Genomic DNA, 17,307 nt, shown 5'->3' with positions numbered 1-17,307 from the left:
CAGCGTGTGCCAGGTGAGGGGCCGTCGAGTGAGGTGCCGTGTTCCTTTCTTGGCCACGCAGCGCTGGGAGCAGGGACGGCGGGGTCACGGCCGGTCGGTCAACGACTTCTGCTGGGAGTACTTCCTCTCCCAGAACACACTGCAGGTCAGTAGTGGTTGTTGGTGGATGCCGAGCCGTTGTCACTTCCGTTTCAGTCAGAACGTGCGCGCCCCGGTGCGTTTGTACGTGTGACAGTATGTGCGTATTCTAGATTAGATTTTTTCGTGACTGCAAGGATTCATATTCTTGGGTTTTTTCGGTAAAGTCACGTAGGTAAAAAATTCAAACTAAAATTAATAAAAGTAAAATAAAAATTACGACGTATGTGCGTACTATGTATGTTCGTACTATGTCTATGTATGTTCGTACTATGTAAATGGCGGAGAGGTAGCACAACGGATAGTGCGCCACGGTATAACTCCAGCAACCTGAGTTCGATTCCTGGCAATGGCTATCTGGACTTGTCCTGGGCCTCCCCTCAGGTCGACTTGAGTGGGTACCTGGTGCGTTTGTGTGTAAACGTCGGCACTGGGAAGAAACGGAGGGCCGGGCGTGGTGCTTGCCACGCCTGATAATCAGGTGCCACGCTTGTTTTAATAGATGCTCGCAAACAGCACGTGCCCCAACAGTCCATACACAAAACAATGTTCCCCCTCTGAAAAATGTGAACTGGGCGCTTCACTGATGTTGCACTGCATAGAAAGTGGAAAACTTTAGGCGCGATGGAGTGCTTCATATTGTCATATCCTCCCAGAGATATAATTACTTACCGCAAGCATCGGGTAATCTTCAGGACTTAAGTGCCCTGTGTAGAGATAGGAAGCCCAAGTCAATACTGAACCAATGCCCTTATTTACTCCTGCTCCACATTGTTTCCTGTCCCGCCCAAAACAAGTCCTCAAGTAAATTCCAGTTTTTTTTTTTTACGCGCGTGGCGTCACTGTGGGACATTGTGCTCAAGTGGCGCGGAGGATGTCATAACTATTTTTATCCCACTTGTTGCGTGACAGCGCCACATCGTTGCTCGCTGCTCCGGAGTCTCGTTCCACAGCTCTGTGTCACGCGTCGTTGGAAGGGCGGGCCTGGTAGCTAAGCCTGCCCGGCCTCGGGCAGTTCTGCCGAATGCTAAGAACACAATTGCGCTGGAATTCGTTCGACATCTCGTCACATATTTCTTCCCTGCGCCGCGCACGATGAAAATTTCATATCGACCGACTGGTTCTGTCACATTTTTTCAATTTTAAATGAACCGTATTTTCCGGTTTACAAGACGCCCATTTTTTTCCCCCTGGACCACTGGACAGGTTCTGCAGGATTGGAAGGATGCCCTGGTGGTCCCCCTCTTTAAGAAGGGGGACCGCACAGACTGTAACAACTACAGGGAAAGGTCCTGGCAAGGATTATTCAACATCGCCTTGCCAGGCACGCAGAGGAGAGGCTTGGAGACCGAATGTGGTTTCAGGCCAGTGCGGTCCTGCACAGATGCCATATTTTCTGTCCGTCTGCTACAGTAGAGGTGTAGGGAATTCTGACAGGACCTACATCTCTGCTTTATTGACCTGGTTAAGGGCTATAATACCTTAATAGGCCTAGGGTCTGGGTTGTTCTTCGTGCTCTCGGAGTCCCTGACTATGCTCACAATCATAAAGGACCTTCATGATGGTGAGCGGGCCTGGGTAAAACTATGTGGCCGGGAGTCAGAGCCATTCCCTGTTCACCTTGGGGTGCAACAGGGATGTCCTCTGGTTACCACATTATTTAACATCTTTTTACACCACGTGGTTCATGAAGCCCCTTGTATGGCTGTACCGGAGGAATCTCCATCTGGTACAAATACAATGGGAGGCTGATCGATGCCCAGGTGCAGTCAAGGGATGGCTCCCTATTGGTTAACCATGTTATGTATGCCGATGATCTGGTAATTTCTGTTCAATCAGTGGAGGAGTTGGAAGCGCTGCTGCTGAACCTGTAGCGTGCCACTAAGAGGTGGGACCTTACCATCAGCCCCACCAAAACTAAGCACCTGCCTGGGTATTTTCTACCATCATACACTCCACTCCCCACAATTCCCAATTGGTGATGGGGCAGTTGTGGAGAGAGTGGAGAGTTTTCCGTACCTTGGCAGTGTGCTCATGACCGGCTCCGGTTTGACAGCAGAGGTCTCACTCCGAATCAGTCGAGCGGCATTATCTTTTCATCGGTTGCGTAACGCTGTGTGGAAGCTACCTGGTCTGTCACTCCACACGAAGCTTCAGGTCTTCTTGGCCACAGTCATGCCCTCCCTTCTCTACGCTTGCGAAACATGGACCCCCCTAATAGAACATCTTCGCCGGTTAGAAACATTTTGGGTGGCCTGCGTACAATCCATCCTGGGTCTGTGGAGGAGGCTCGTGAAGGACGCTGCTACTGGGCAGTTGGAGGCAGTCGCTCTCCAGCAACAACGGAGGACAGAGGAGTGACACTCACAACAACGAGCGGAGCGCCAGGCAGCTAAAACACAGCAATTTGGCACATTAGGGGGCACAGGTGGTGCATTGGCAAGTCATCTCAGTCAGTCAACCCATGGCACCTCGGTCTGTCCTGTGACCTCCTGCCAGCAGCCATTCGACACTTCTCATGGCCTTAAAGTGCACTTAGCCTGGCACAGGCACCGTGGTGATGTCACCGCCGCTTATTGGCGAATGCCGTTTGTTACACGTGTGTATGTGCACGTGTGTGTGTGTGGTCAGATTTGTATAACTCTTGACACCACACAAGTTAGGCGTGTGTGCAATACAATCGTCGAAAGTTTCCATTTTGGTCATAGTGACTTTAAGCATGAAAATAACAACTTGCTGTGATGATGCCTGATCACGTAAACTCAGCGCTGAAGTAAAGTGTGGGTTCTTCTGCTTCTTCCGAGACATCTGCCAGTGTGGAAAAGTTGCCCAAATAAATACCGTTTATAAAAAGGCTCTCATTACAGCGATAAACTGGCTTGCTCCTGATGCAGTTTTTGAAGTTGTTGTCCTCTGCATCTACATCAGCCATACAAAAGAAAGAAGAACAGCCTCGCCAGAACTCCCGCAAGTGGGTTAGGCCCCTTCCGCAATCAGTGGCGTGAACAGACAATTGCAGGGCTGCGCCTTTACCTTTCTTCGTGTTTGTGGTGTTATGACGGAGTGGGGGGGGGGGCGAGAGCCGTGCTGTGTGTCTGTTGGGGAACGGTGGCGACGTTGGCTCTGGTGCGCGTGCGTCTCTCCCCTTGCAGATGTTGCACAACATGAAGGACCAGTTTGCGGAGCACCTACAGGCGGCCGGCTTTGTGGACAACAGCAATCCCCGCGACCCCAAGGCCAACCTGCACTCAGGTACCACCGCCACCCCCCCCCCCAACCCGGGCAACCGTCACGGTCACCGCGCGTTGGCGCCGTGGGTGGCAAGATGTTAACTACCTCGCCTGGTATACAGGAGGTCATGCGTTTGGTCCCGACCCCGAGTTTGCATGTTTTCCCCGTGGTCGTGTGGATTGAGAGTTATTTGGCTGCTATACATTTCTACATGATGATTAGCCACTTCGTTGAGCTATCATTTGTGGCCAGGTCGCTTCTGAAAAAGAGCTACATGGCTCAGTAGACCTTACCATGTTAAATAAAATAGAGTTTATTTTTTTATAATTGATATTGTATTTAATTGTTCTGTTTTCTATATATATTCTACAACTGTACAGAGGCACAAGGAAGCAGGTGCTGAGTTACACTTCCTGCAAATAAGTAAGAGCTAATATTTGCGGAAATCTTATTTTGACATTTTGGAAATTTGCTTCTGTGTTTCTGTTCACAAATTGGATCGTCACTCAACCGGTGGACCGTACAAAAATAACTGTTGTCAGAGGCATGGTCTAGCGTATTTGGACGATCGTCCTGTTAAGGATAATCGGCCAATACCACCTGGCCCTGTTTGTCGTGCGTCACTCGATTACGCATCGTGCAAAAGGGGCGACCGCTCTCAAAGGCCCTGCAGGGGACGCACGTACGTATGTCTGTACGTACGTATGTCTGTACGTACGTATGTCTACGTACGTATGTACGTTGAACTTTTTTCGCACCGTACGTAGCCAACCGTGCAAATCAGAGGTGCGGGGGAAGGACAACAAACTAGTTTTCAATTTCATATAGTGGTGTATTGTATAGTAGTGTAGTGTATAGCGTAGTGTGTGTAGTGTTTCGTGTAGTATGTATGTTGAACTACTTTTTTTTGCACCGTATGTCGCCAATTGTGCTAATGGAAGTGTGCGGGACGCGGCGTCTGTCTCGGTCGTTGTGCGCAGGCAACGAGAAGCTGGTGAAGGCGGTCATCTGCGCAGGCCTTTACCCTAAGGTGGCCAAGATCCGGCCCAGCTTCAGTAAGAAGAGGAGAGGGTAGGTGTCGCTTTGCCAGGCACTGCGATGGGATGTCGTCTAGACGGGCGACTCCCGACATGCGCTCCACACACCACTGGTCAAACCTCAAAACATTTTTCGCAGCTAGTGGAAAGCCACCTGTCCCCCGACGGCCTGGGGCCGGCCCGGCGTGGATGTGCCGGTGGCAGGGGGCGGGGGGGCGGGATTGTCTGTAATTGGCGGCGAGGTGAGGAAGGTGTTTGCTGCGCGTGTCCCGGCCAGGGTGAAGGTGTACACGAAGCCCGACGGCAAGGTCTCCATCCACCCCAAGTCGGTGAATGCCGAGGAGTCGGACTTCCGGCACCAGTGGCTCGTCTACCACCTCAAGCTCAAGACCACCAACGTGAGTCGGCCAAGTTCACTATGCCCACCCGGGGGTCTTCACCGTCTTCGTTCGGGCTTTGTGCGTTTAGTTTTTTTGTCCTTCCCCCACACCTACGATTAGCATTGTTGGCTACGTACGGTGCGAAAGAAGTTCAACATACATTAAGGTTGGGAGATTTTATTGATTTTAGGAGGAAGGGCTGTCTGGCTCTATTTCATGGGCCTCCTGAGAAGAGATGGGCTAGTTGGAGCACGCAAATTTTAATTAACCACGCGTGCGACTTGCCAATCGGCTGACTGTGGTGCACCAATTCACACCGCTGCGTGGACAGAGGTAGTGGGATTTTTAAGATAAAACTGGGAGCGTTGTTTTAACTGCTGCGCGAGGAAATCGAATCGAACTGGCGATCTCTGTATCGCAATATCAGCGTGTTAACCATGACACCATGGCAGTATCCCTCCAGCACAGGAGCCGATGTTCAACAGGCAGAGCCGTCCCGAGGGAGTGGCGAATCGGGGCGACTGCCCCGGGCTGGGATGGGGGCAGGTCCGCTTTTTGATGTCACGGTGTCAGTTGTGTTACTCCCGGTTTAGTTTGACTTTCGTCATCGCGCCCACACGGTGTGGGATTTGCCCCGGGCCCCACACCCCTCTATGGACGGCCCTGTCAACAGTTCCCGGTGTTTAGCAGGAGCCGAAGTTTAATCCAAATGAATGAATGGATGAACTCGCGGGATTGACAGATCTTCTTGTACGACTGCACGGAGGTGTCGCCTTACTCGCTGCTCTTCTTCGGCGGAGAGATCAGCATGCAGCGCGACCAGGACCAAGACACCATCTCGGTAGACGAGTGGATCGTGTTTCGCTCGCCCTTCCGCATCGCCTCCCTCGTCAAGGTGAGAGGACGCCTCTCCCGTAGCTGCCGCCCCCTTCTGTCTCGGCGGGTCCACGGCTCGCCTCCCCGGGCCCGCCACGGTTTAGCCGAACCTTAGCCCGTGACGCAGCGGTGATCGACCGGACCTGGTCCCCCACCGCTACAGCGTGGTCAGACCACCACCCCGTGACCGACTTGGCCGTCGGGAGGCCTTCATCCAGCAGTGGACTGACATAGGACTTTGAGTTTATTATTGTAACTTAACACGTAGGTTTCTCGCAGCTAATATGACAATTCACGTTCGATTTTTTTGGGTTAGGCCACGAAGCGATATGGCCAAATTTCTGTTGTAAAACGTCGTTCGTCATCTTACCGGTGAGTTGAAAGAACAGTCATAATAATTGGTGTGTTTAACGCTTGTATGCGTGACAATTTAATTTGTTTGGCTATGTCGGGGTGGTGGGGAGAGGGGTGTGGCATGGTGGAATGTCTTACAAAAAAGTTGGCCAGATCATTCCATGGCCTAGCCTGAAACTCAATAACGAATCAGGTTTTTATTATTATTACTTGATTATTATAATCAATGGTTCGCGGTAATGACCCCCCCCCCCCCACAACAGGACTTGAGAAAACAGCTGGACTCGCTGCTGGAGCAGAAGATCACGCGGCCGAGCCCCGTGGAGTGGCAGCGCGAATCGTCCGAATCGGCGCTCCTCAAGGCCATCATCGACCTCATCACCACGGAGGAGGGCGGGGGTGGGGGTGGGGGCGGTGGTGGAGGAGGGTTCGGGGGTGGAGGAGGGTTCGGGGGCGGGGGAGGGTTTGGGGGCCCGTCCCATCGCGCCTACTAGCCCGCCCGCTCACCCCGCTCACCCCGCTCACCCCGCTCACCCCGCTCACCCTGCCCGCCCTGCTCGCCTCGCTCATCTCGCTGTCTCACCCACGCACCCTCACACCGTCGGGCAGCAGCGCCGCCACACAACCCAGCAAATAAACACAGCCCCACCCTGCCCCGAGCGTAACCTCTGCATGAAACCTGACAGCCCCAAGCCAGGGGCCAGAGTACTAAATGTGTTCCCGATATTGTAGCGATGTTATAAGTTCGGTATGCGATTTAAAAAAAACATTAAATGAGCATTGCGATAATGGGCGTTCGTAAAAGTTACAAGAAGTTTTACGAGTGGCCAGGAGCATTCTACAGTGGATCGTAACCAAAAATGGATAACGTTAATGTCATAAACGTCAATAGGTTCTTGTCTTTGTGCCAGGCGATTGGCTGGTGCAGTGGAAGTGATGATGCTTTGCCTAGCAACGGCTGTTACGCGAATGAGAGTTACGATTTCTCGACGATCTACTTTCTCCTACGACATTCATGATCGTACTACAATCGTAGCCTGCCGCATATACAACAAATCTTAAGAGCATTTCCATACCTGTATGTTGAACTTATTTCCCACCGTACGTAGCTAACCGTTCTAATCAGAGGTGCGGGGGAAGGACAACAAACGAAACGCACAAAGAAGTTCTAAAGAAATAAGTTTTCAATTTTGATGTAAAAGTGCGTAGCTCCAGTGTCTTCCTACTTTCAGAAGCAAGTGCGTTCCAGACAACTGCAGAAGCGCATCTGGAAGCGCGCGATGCGGTGGCCGTTTTTGTTGGAAGGTTAGCAAAAGCCGCAGCAAGGTGACCATAGTTCCGTGTGATGGTTTATGCACCTTGAGATCAGCACGGTGTGCAATGTGTCTGTAGTGAGTGTGACCTTATAAGTAATGCGTGTGACCTCTTGTACTCTGGCCCCCAGATTTTGCTACAATTACGGCGACTCCCAGAGATCAGCCACGTATCCCCATGACCACTCCACAGTGTGTTGCCTTAATTTGCGACACAACTAATGCGCGCCTTCACACTTCTACTGATAATCTCGAGTAGAGATATCTGCTGTTCTGTAAGTTTACTTGTTGGCTGTTTGTGTTCAATGCAAGGGTTAAAGTTACAGACACACCCACACTGCTCTGTTGAAGTACACTGTAAGCGTCACCTGGCGCAGTTCTAACGATCACCCAATTTTTCCACTTGCCACACCCGAGCCACCCCAGCTCGGTGCCATCACGATACGACAGGCCGGTTTTTTCCTCCACTGGCCGGTTTATCCGTGCCGAGCCGGCAACCAAACCGTGACGCGCTGCCGGCCTCGCATCTGAATGTGGCTCGCGTGCCGAGCAGGGCCCCCCGGGGTGGAGCTCATGGGGCGCGTTGAGAGCGCGCAGCTGGAACGCGTCGCCGCGTCCTCCACGCGTCTCGCCTCGTTCGTCGCGTTTGGCGGCGGCGGCGGCGGCGCGGCTTGTGCGGTGGGAAAAACAACCTGGTCCACGCGGGGCTGGCTCGCCGTTGGCCCGGCTTGACCCGGTCACGCAGTGGGAAAGAGGGAGTATCGGTGAGAGGAAGAATAGAGCTGAAACAGGTTGATCTGGCACTGAGCCCACGTTCACACCTCTGCAGTCGTGCAGAATCCCGATAAACCGTTGCATTACAAGCTTTGAATTGTAAACTCAAAGCAAGGCTTTGTATATTGTTATAAATAAACTTGCTTTCAGACCAGTGTTTAATGCATATCTGGCGTGGCAGTTTATTTTGTTGTATCGACGTAATAAAATGAACACCCGTTGTTTGCAAACTGTAATCTTAATTCAGGAACAGGAGTGCACTTGACTGGTGGTCAGGCGTCGCCTCATCACCCTTCTATTGCTACTGGCGTGGTCACTGTTCCCGTGAACTTCACTTATTGATTCCTCCACCCTGATTGAGGACTCTTCTGACCAAACACCGACTGCTCCGTCTCATCCGCACTGTGCAGCCACCACCACCACACTGCAGGCCACAAAAAGACTCGCCCGTTTATGAACTCGCTCATCCACTCTCCACACTGCAGCTCGCAACAATTCACTGACCCACCCACTCACCCATCACACTGCAGGTCACAACAACTGACCCACCCGCTTACCCAACCACTCACCCATCACACTGCAGGTCACAACAATGGACCCACCCGCTCACCCACTCACATCACACTGCAGCTCTCAACAATTCACTGACCCACCCACTCACCCATCACACTGCAGGTCACAACCGCCCACCCGCTCCACTCACCCATCACACTGCAGGTCACAACAATGGACCCACCCGCTCACCCACTCACGCATCACACTGTAGCTCTCAACAATTCACTGACCCACCCACTCACCAATCACACTGCAGGTCACAACAACTGACCCACCCGCTCCACTCACCCACTCACCCATCACACTGCAGCTCACAACAATTCACTAACCCACCTCGCCCATCACATTGCAGCTCATAATTCACTAACCCACCCACTCACCCATCACATTGCAGCTCACAACAATTCACTAACCCACCCACTCACCCATCACACTGCAGCTCACAACAATTCACTAACCCACCCACTCACCCATCACATTGCAGCTCACAACAATTCACTAACCCACCCACTCACCCATCACACTGCAGCTCACAACAATTCACTAACCCACCCACTCGCCCATCACATTGCAGCTCACAACAATTCACTAACCCACCCACTCACCCATCACACTGCAGCTCACTACAATTATATCCTCGCACTGCTCCGCTTTGGGATACCCTCGTCTGTTCCCTCAAGCCCTCGCAACAACCTCGTTCGTTTTTCGAAAAGCGTGTCAGACTCTCGAATTCTGCCTTTTGCTACTGGCCGCTTGACGTTTTTGGCCTTTGCTGTAGCAAAATAATGTCGCGGAGTGGGTATACATGTGACATTTATTAAAATATACATTATATGAATGTACAATTGATTTTGGGCGCCATGCGGCCGTCTTAAAAATCCGAACTCGAAACGCTTCCCCGACGACTCCCGTCACGGACATTTTAAAAGAGCACTTTTTTGTTTGTTGCAAAAGGCCGTTTCCCTTAAATTGCATCGCGTTGCAAAGAAACGAGAGAGGGAGGGAGGGAGGGAGGAGAGGTATGGACCTCGGAGCACGAGAGTTGAACTACGGCAGCGACGAACGGCACGCTGGGTAGGTCCCAGAGTGCAGGCAGTAAGTTCTGGGCAACGTCGCGTATCCGACCGCTACGCATCCGCCGTGACCCAATTGACCCTGCCGCACCTCCAGGCCCTCTCCATCCCCGGAGGTCGAAGGCGCCTTCGTGAGGGTGGTGCCCGATTGGCCACCGGCGCGTTCCGTATCAAAATCAAATGTCTCTCGCACGACCACCTTGCATCGCTATACCCTCCTTTCAAGTGCTATTTGTGATTTTTTTTATTTCATAGATTATAAACAGGGTGCTTCAAAAACGTGTTTTTAACACTTGAGAATTTGCAACAACACCACAAGAAATGTGCCCTCTGGGCTCTGGAGACCACCTGGAGAATATTCCAGGCGTGCGTTGACAACGATGGCGACTTTTTGAAGCTATTGACACACATTTCTTATCACGTAACAGTGTATTATCCGTTCTTTTCCCATTAAAAACGACAGTCCCATATAAGCGTTAACATTTTTTTGAAGCACCCTGTATCGTCAACGTCCGCTTTGGCTTTTTTTTCTCTGTTCACGTCGCCCTGTCGCTGTCCGCGCGAGTGCATGTTGCTTGGCGTGTGCGCATCTGCATTTTTGGTTTGCGATTGTTGATTAAGTCGGTTGCGGCATTCTCCGGATCATAAAACGCAACTCTTCGCCCCTCCCACCACCCGCCCCCTGTATTCTTACAGCGTGAGGATGATGCATCTTATCATCCGGCACGCGTGTGTTTCGTCCTCTTGCCTATGCTATGACTATTCTGTTCGTTTACCCAGGAAAGCCTCACCGAGTCTTGGGACTCGCTGTCAGAAGGGTCCTGCCGAGTGTTGTTTACAGTCGCTGGGTGGGTGTTGTTGCTATCCAGCAGTGATTTTCATGGCGGGGGGGTGGTGGGGCACTTTTGCCGATAAGACATCGTCGGTGTGAGGGCCGCCACACCATTTGAAACCATTGGGGGGCTTCTGACAGCAGCACCACGATGGCGATGACGATGGTGATGGGGTTGTGTTTTCACCATTCATGTATTGCCGGAGGCCGCACTAAATGCCACCAGGGGTCCACAGTGGCCCACGGGGCCTTGCAATGAAGAACGCCCGTCTGTGCACAATCTCCATTCTGTATGGGGTTCCCTCGCTTTGTGCGCTAGTAGATGTGTCTCTGGGAGCGTCTTGTTATAATCCGGAGAGCGCGTTGGCCAATGTGTGCCCGTGCGTGCGCGGTTGCGTGTGGTTGCGTGTGATTGCGTTTGGTTGTGCGTGTGGTTGCGTGTGGTTGCGTGTGATTGCGTGTGGTTGCGTGTGGTTGCATGTGGTTGCGTGTGGTTGCGTGCGGTTGCGTGTGGTTGCGTGCGGTTGCGTGTGGTTGCGTGCGGTTGCTTGCAACGGCTTTTAGACGTTGGTCTCCAGGCCCAGCAGGCGGCCCATGCGCTGCATGTTCCTCTGGATGGCCGCGTGGCACGTGATCTCCTGAGCGCAGGCCGCCGGGAACCATCCCCTCTCTCCGTCACGCAAACGCTCGCCTTCGTACCAGCCTGCAGCGCACGCACGCACACACACAAAGATCCGCCCTGCCATGTAACCTTTGAAAGCCGGTACAGTACACGAGGGGGTGGCGTGGACAGCACTACACCCGGCCGCCTTTGTCTCCCCGAGAGGTGATGTTTACACACCGCACCAGTTACTCATTTGCATGAGTCGCACACATGCACACGCACATCACAGGCCACAAACTCTGGATATTTTCCTGGCTTAAAAAAGGCTCATGTCCAAGATGCAAAATTTTGGAAGATTTGAATTTTTGTTGTTGTTTCAGATTGAATTGGAGTAGAATGCGCCATATAAAACGACATTGCTTGTGATGTCACTTTCACGTGACATCCAGATCGAACCCATTTTATTCGTGCGACTTTCTGGCACAAATCTGCCACTCAAAAGGGCCATCATGACATGCAAACTCAAGCTGAACATACCATTAGAAAGGTTATAAACAAAGTGAAATATATACTGTGCTTACAAACTGTCAGAGAGTTGTGAATTAGTTTAGCAGCCACCCTCCTTTCAGATGGACTTCAGACTCGGCGAGGCTTTCCTGGGTGAATCAATGTTGTGAATGAATCGTGATGGACGTGTGGGTGTGAAGTGCCGGTTTACGACGACACCGGATTCTGTTTACACCAAACTCAAGTGCACTGTGCAAAGGTTCAAAGTCTCCCCCGGTCGGCACGTGATGGCTTGTTGGCTTTGCATCATCACACCGACCTCACTCACCTCGACTCTGCGCAGACAATTTCCCCACGCTATGCGTATTAACACCCCCCCCCCCTCTCTCCCCGTTAGCGTGTCACAAGCAGACTTTAGTTGTAACAACTACGCGCGCTTTTTTCCGGCTGAATGCGCAACGTTGCAGATCGCGGTCGTCGTTGCCCGATTAAAGCGTCAGCCAAGCGAAGGAAACGGACCTTCGGCCTCGAGGTAAAACACAAGCAAGGTGAAGGTGCAGCCCTGCAACTGCCAACTCGCGCCCCTGATGGCAGAAGGGCCTCCACTGGAGGCAGCGCTTGAGACCAATTATTCCGGGCCGACCAGATGTCTTGGCAGAGGTGGGAGTCCCCACACTTTACTCCACCACACGCCACCTGCCAATCTACGAATGCATTTGTACTGCTGGGTGAACGGAGTGAATGGTGGTGGTGGGGGCGGGGGATTTGTGTTTTTTTATGAATGCTGAAGACCCTCGCAGTGACAGGAGTCGCTGAGGGCACTGAATTAGAAGCGGTGTTGTTGCCGAGATAAATATCGTGTTGCGGGCCGACACGAAGCGGAAGGCGGAAGTGTGTGGCCGGCCACGGGCCGTGTGAAATGAAGCATCAGGTCATGTCCGGCCCGTGGGCCCGGCTTGCAGGGCCACGAACTCGGCGGCCAGCCGCCGTGGCCGCTCGAGGCTTGCGGTGGACGTGTGCGGCTCCACCGCGGCCAGTGCGGCGAGCGAGGCGAGCCTACGCACCGTCGGCCGTCTTCTTGTAGACGAGGACGACGTCGGCCATCTGCAGCGACAGCTCGTCCGGCTGCACGGCCATGTAGGTGCGGATCATCTCCACCTGAGTGAGGTCTGGCAGGAGGAGACACGGAACGACCATCGTGGCACGGCCGGTAACTTCTCGGCACGCTCCGGCATCGGCGCCGTTGTCGCACCTCCGATTAGCACGATTGGCTACGTACGGTGCGAAAGAAGTTCACGGGCCTCCACGAATGTTTCGCGTGCAACTCTGGGCTGCTAGGTGGGTGGCGATGTTGCACGTGGGTTTTTTTTTTATATAATCCAATTCAGTAACGTGTGGGTAACGAGGGCCTCGGCTGGAGGTCACGGCTCGGCCCGGTGATCGCTTATCGCTCGGTCTCACCACTGCGGGCAGAACCAATCACTCATGAATCGACCACGTACGTCAATATATTCCACACACACACACTCGTGGAGGAGATCGGAGTACCCACGCTCGACCGTACCACACGTGACCTGCCGATCAACCGTGGTGATCCCATTCACACTACTGGGGGGGACAGATGTGGGGGCGGGGGAATTCAAGAAACTTGCGCCACTGATTCTCCTGCCGTGCCTCCGGGAGATGGAATCGAACCGGCCACCTTCGGATTGCAAGTGGGGATTGCACTGCTCCACTGGGGAATCCCCTCCCATCGTGGGCGTCATCATCGCCATCTTTTTTCCCCCAGGCTCTTAACAATGACAACCTTGCTCGATTCAAGACAACGGTTAGACTCTTGTCTTTTACAACAGTGCCGTTTATTGCCGAGTGCTTAACATTTAGGGCCTTTGGTCCTGCCCTCGGCAACCTGTTGTTTGTCGTTGTTGAAAATTACGCGCGTATACGTACATAAAAATATATCCACCGGTGGTGCCATCACGGCCACGCGTGCGTGAGTCACCTTTGCGCTCGGCCGACTCGGAGTGTTCGCTGTCCTCGTTCTCTCTCTTCCATCGTCGCAGCGCCGAGACCCAGCGCGCCCGCTCGCTCCTGGCAGGTGATTGCGAAAGCAAACGCCGTGTGTCTATGGTTAATATATATTCGTTTGTTATTTGACACATTCACTGTATATATGTTTCGAACAAAAAAAACAGATAAGCACAGAATCGGGGAATGTAAGGGAGATGGGGTCGCCACGAAGAACGGGCCTTCACGAAAACCGGGCCAACATGGAAACCGGGTCACCATGGAAACCGGGCCTTCACGGAGACCGGGTCGACATGGAAACCGGGTCGCCATGGAGACCGGGCCTTCACGAAGACCGGGTCGCCATGGAGACCGGGCCTTTACGCTTGCAAGCAGTTCGTACGCTCACTCACTCCGGACTTCCTCGTCACCGGCGAGTTCATGAACTCGTCGCAACAACCCGGCGACCCGGGTGCCAGTGGAAATGCCTCCCACACCACCGGGGCCTGGAAACTTGCGCCGGTGTTGCAGGGTTTCTGCAGAACGTCTTCAATTGCCAAGCGTGGGTGGCAGGAGTGCAAGCACTGTACTTGTACCCGCTGTTACCGCTTCGGATTTTTTTTTTTAAAACAACACTCAAATAAACACCTTTAAACAACGTCAACATTTACTTCTTGCCGCTCAGATGAACCACCAGCGCTCATCTCCCATCTTCAGTCCTGCAGAGCCAGCGGTGGAAATTCCACATTCCTATGGCCGGAGCGAGTCCATCCATAACGTAACCGCTGTTGGCTTGCTCAGAAAACGCCCCACCGCACATCATCTCCTATCGCCAGCCCTGAAGGGCCAGCGGAGGAAAGTCTCTTCCATAAGGCAACCACTGTCGACTTTCTCATAAAATTCGCTGCTTGTGTTATCGGGCAGTCCGCAATGAGGAACCCGGCACACAACCTTTGCCAACGAGGGAACTGAAATCTAAACAGGAATTACATTTTTTTCCCTTTTTTCCTTCCCCCCCCCCCCCCCCCCCCGCAGCTGCACACGCAGCTCGGCCATGCCATCCCAAGAGAGAGTTTATATAAAACAATTTTTTTTTTTAAATCCCATCTCGGGCGACGGAGTCGTGGGATGATGAGTGGCTTTTCCCCTCGGCATGCCCGGCATTCCAGAGGCAGAGAAGGGGGAGGGGAGGCAAGGGTGAGGCTGAGGTTACGGGCCGAAGGAGAGGCGAGCAACGGCTTCGTGGTTTTCCACGCGCGCCGCTCTCAAGCCAAGGCGGTTTCCAGCCGCTCAAAAAGAGCCACTGAGGCTAACGGTGTCTCCTGCGCCAGCGGTGGAAATTCCACGTTCCTATACCGGGAGGGTGAGTTTATCCATAGACGACCCGCTGTTGACTTCCACACGGAGTGGTACTCCCGTTATCGACCCCCAGAGGGATGATGATGATGGGTTGAGTCAACCCCATGCTCAACCAAGAGTTGAACTCGCGACCTTCCGATCGCGAGCCGCTCACTCCGCTGCTGAGCCGCCCTGCCGGTCGGCACGCGCTGTGTATGCAGACCTCCGTTCTGCGTCTCCACAAATAAACTGAAAGAGTCTCAGTCCCCATCGGCCGATCGTCGGCTCCCCAGACCAATATCGTTCTTCAGCAGCAAGAGAAGCCTGCTCACGACCTTACGAACGAGTCTCGGACAACATAACCACAACTCTCGGCACACCGGTGACAAAGGTGAGGTGGATGTGCGGGGATACCAAAATCATTTCCGAAACGGCGATCTCCGGACCGTTCTGGCCTGACTGATATTAAGGCAGCCCCCCCCCCCCCCCAATAAGACCACTGATCCCCATACCCACCCCCGTACCCCTCCACCCACCTGCCTCCCATGCCCCCCACCACTTTTCTAAGTGGTGGGGGGCATGATGGTGTCCGTAAGCCATTCGTTTCAACGGCACGCAGCGCGTCCCGCAATTCCTTCTGCACGCCGCGGCCTCTTGCGGCCCCCCCCCCCCGTCTCTGCCCCCACCCCCCACTGGTTGTGGAACAGCCGGTTTGCCCCTGGGGGAGCGTCACTCACGGCGAGTCGGCCAGGAGGTTGAGCTCCACGCGCTCGCCCGCGTGGTTCCTCGCGATCGCCACCTGGAAGAAGTTGGCGAGCGATCCCTGCCGCGGCAGCAGCATCAGGCTGCTGCGGGGGTTCGAGGTGGCGGGGGGGGCCCCCCCCGAAGGGGAGGGGCTCTCCCCGGCGGCCCCCGGTGCGGAGGCCTGCGGCTGCTGCTGAGTGGCCGGCTGGTCGTCGTCGTCGCTGTCCACCACGAGGTGCTCGCCCAGGCCGTAGTCCGTGACCAGGTACGCCTCTTCTCTGCCGACAGGGGGTCAGGGGTGAGGGGACAGGGGGTCAGGGGTGAGGGGACGGGGGGGTCAGGGGTGAGGGGACGGGGGGTCAGGGGTGAGGGGACGGGGGGTCAGGCTGCGCGTGAGCGGCGGCAGCGGCATCGACCCTCGTCCACCACCTCCGCCACCACGGCCACCAGGACCGCGAGCAAGCGCAGCGCCGCCATCGTGTTGCATCGGCACGGCAACCAGCAGCGTCGCCGTCGCAGTCATCACCCTCATTGGTCACCGCTGCCTCTAGCACCGGCACCACCACCCTAAGCGCTTGCGGCAACGTCCATCGCCGCCACCAGCAGCGGCATCGTCATCATCGTCACCATCGTCTTCATCATCATCCATCAATCATCGGGTCACAGGTCAGAGGTTCTCCACGCTCCCGTGGGTGTTGTTGGGTGGTGCCCGTCCCCTGGTTGACGCCCCACGTGGTGCGCAACGGCGCGAGCGCGCGGGGAGCGGTGGTGCAGTGGTTGGCGCACCGCGCTACGAACCCGGCGATACGAGTTAGATTCCCGCTCGCGAATGATAACAGCAGCGAATATATTTGCACCAGTCCTACCACACCCCCTAGATCAGGGGTGGGGAACGTCCGGCCCGCGGGCCGTATGAGGCCCGCGAAATCATTTGTTGTGGCCCTGCCAAGGCAACCGCAGGCGGGACTCGAAATTCAATCAATCTCGGAGCAAACCTGGAAAAGCAGTTGCGAGTAGCAGCAACATCATCAACACCAGCTAACATAACACGCCTCGCCAAAGAGAAGCAGTTCCAGCCATCACATTAGGGGTGAGTTAATTAAATGTTTGACCAAATATAACAAGCTAATTTTTAAGTTGATAATTTTGTCTGGCCCGCGAATGATGTCATAAATATCCAAATGGGCCTTGTCATGAAAAGGTTCCCTGCCCCTGCCTTAGGTCGACTCGGCCTTAAAATGAGTCCGTGGTGCGATGTGTAAAACAGCAGCACCGGGGAGATAAAAGCGGCCGGGTCGTGGCGCTGGCCACTCGCCGCCGGCACTTGCCCCAGCGGCGCAGCGAAGGCTACGCGGGGGAGCTTTGTGTGCTGCGCGAGGACCAACCCGCGCTTGCGCGTCACGATGAGGACGTCGTTGAAGAGCAGCAGCGTGAGGCTGTGCTTGCGACGCGTGAACAGCCCCCCGTCCCCTCCGAGTGACGTGAGCTCTCCGCGCTTCACCAGCCAGCGCGACGCTGACACCAGCGGGAACGGCTGTGGGGGG

At 54.2% G+C, this 17,307-nt stretch overlaps 2 protein-coding genes across 7 annotated transcripts in view; one reads left to right on the top strand and one right to left on the bottom strand.

Annotated features, from left to right (window-relative positions):
• The window catches only part of DHX36 (DEAH-box helicase 36), a 28,305-nt gene extending 20,036 nt beyond the window's left edge, over positions 1-8,269 (top strand). For all 3 annotated transcript variants that reach the window (XM_061566178.1, XM_061566176.1, XM_061566179.1), the window contains 6 exons: positions 62-145; positions 3,291-3,390; positions 4,350-4,440; positions 4,684-4,804; positions 5,529-5,681; positions 6,280-8,269. In XM_061566178.1, the coding sequence (XP_061422162.1) occupies positions 62-145; positions 3,291-3,390; positions 4,350-4,440; positions 4,684-4,804; positions 5,529-5,681; positions 6,280-6,510 (780 nt within the window). In that variant the 3' untranslated portion in view covers positions 6,511-8,269. The remainder of the gene's footprint in view (positions 1-61; positions 146-3,290; positions 3,391-4,349; positions 4,441-4,683; positions 4,805-5,528; positions 5,682-6,279) is intronic.
• A 1,185-nt stretch (positions 8,270-9,454) lies between these two features.
• Positions 9,455-17,307, bottom strand: part of LOC133351173 (rho guanine nucleotide exchange factor 16-like) — a 32,386-nt gene continuing 24,533 nt past the window's right edge. For 2 of the 4 annotated variants that reach the window (XM_061566181.1, XM_061566180.1), the window contains 5 exons: positions 17,149-17,297; positions 15,757-16,041; positions 13,677-13,765; positions 12,739-12,843; positions 9,455-11,266 (listed from right to left, as the gene is read on the bottom strand). In XM_061566181.1, coding sequence (XP_061422165.1) covers positions 11,124-11,266; positions 12,739-12,843; positions 13,677-13,765; positions 15,757-16,041; positions 17,149-17,297 — 771 coding nt within the window. In that variant the 3' untranslated portion in view covers positions 9,455-11,123. The remainder of the gene's footprint in view (positions 11,267-12,738; positions 12,844-13,676; positions 13,766-15,756; positions 16,042-17,148; positions 17,298-17,307) is intronic. The other 2 variants (XM_061566182.1, XM_061566183.1) reach the window with 2 other exon arrangements.

This window comes from Lethenteron reissneri, chromosome 36, assembly GCF_015708825.2.
Source record: "Lethenteron reissneri isolate LAM-NWPU_2019-01 chromosome 36, ASM1570882v1, whole genome shotgun sequence".
Lineage (NCBI taxonomy): Eukaryota > Metazoa > Chordata > Hyperoartia > Petromyzontiformes > Petromyzontidae > Lethenteron > Lethenteron reissneri.
This window is presented reverse-complemented; position numbering and strand designations above follow the sequence as displayed.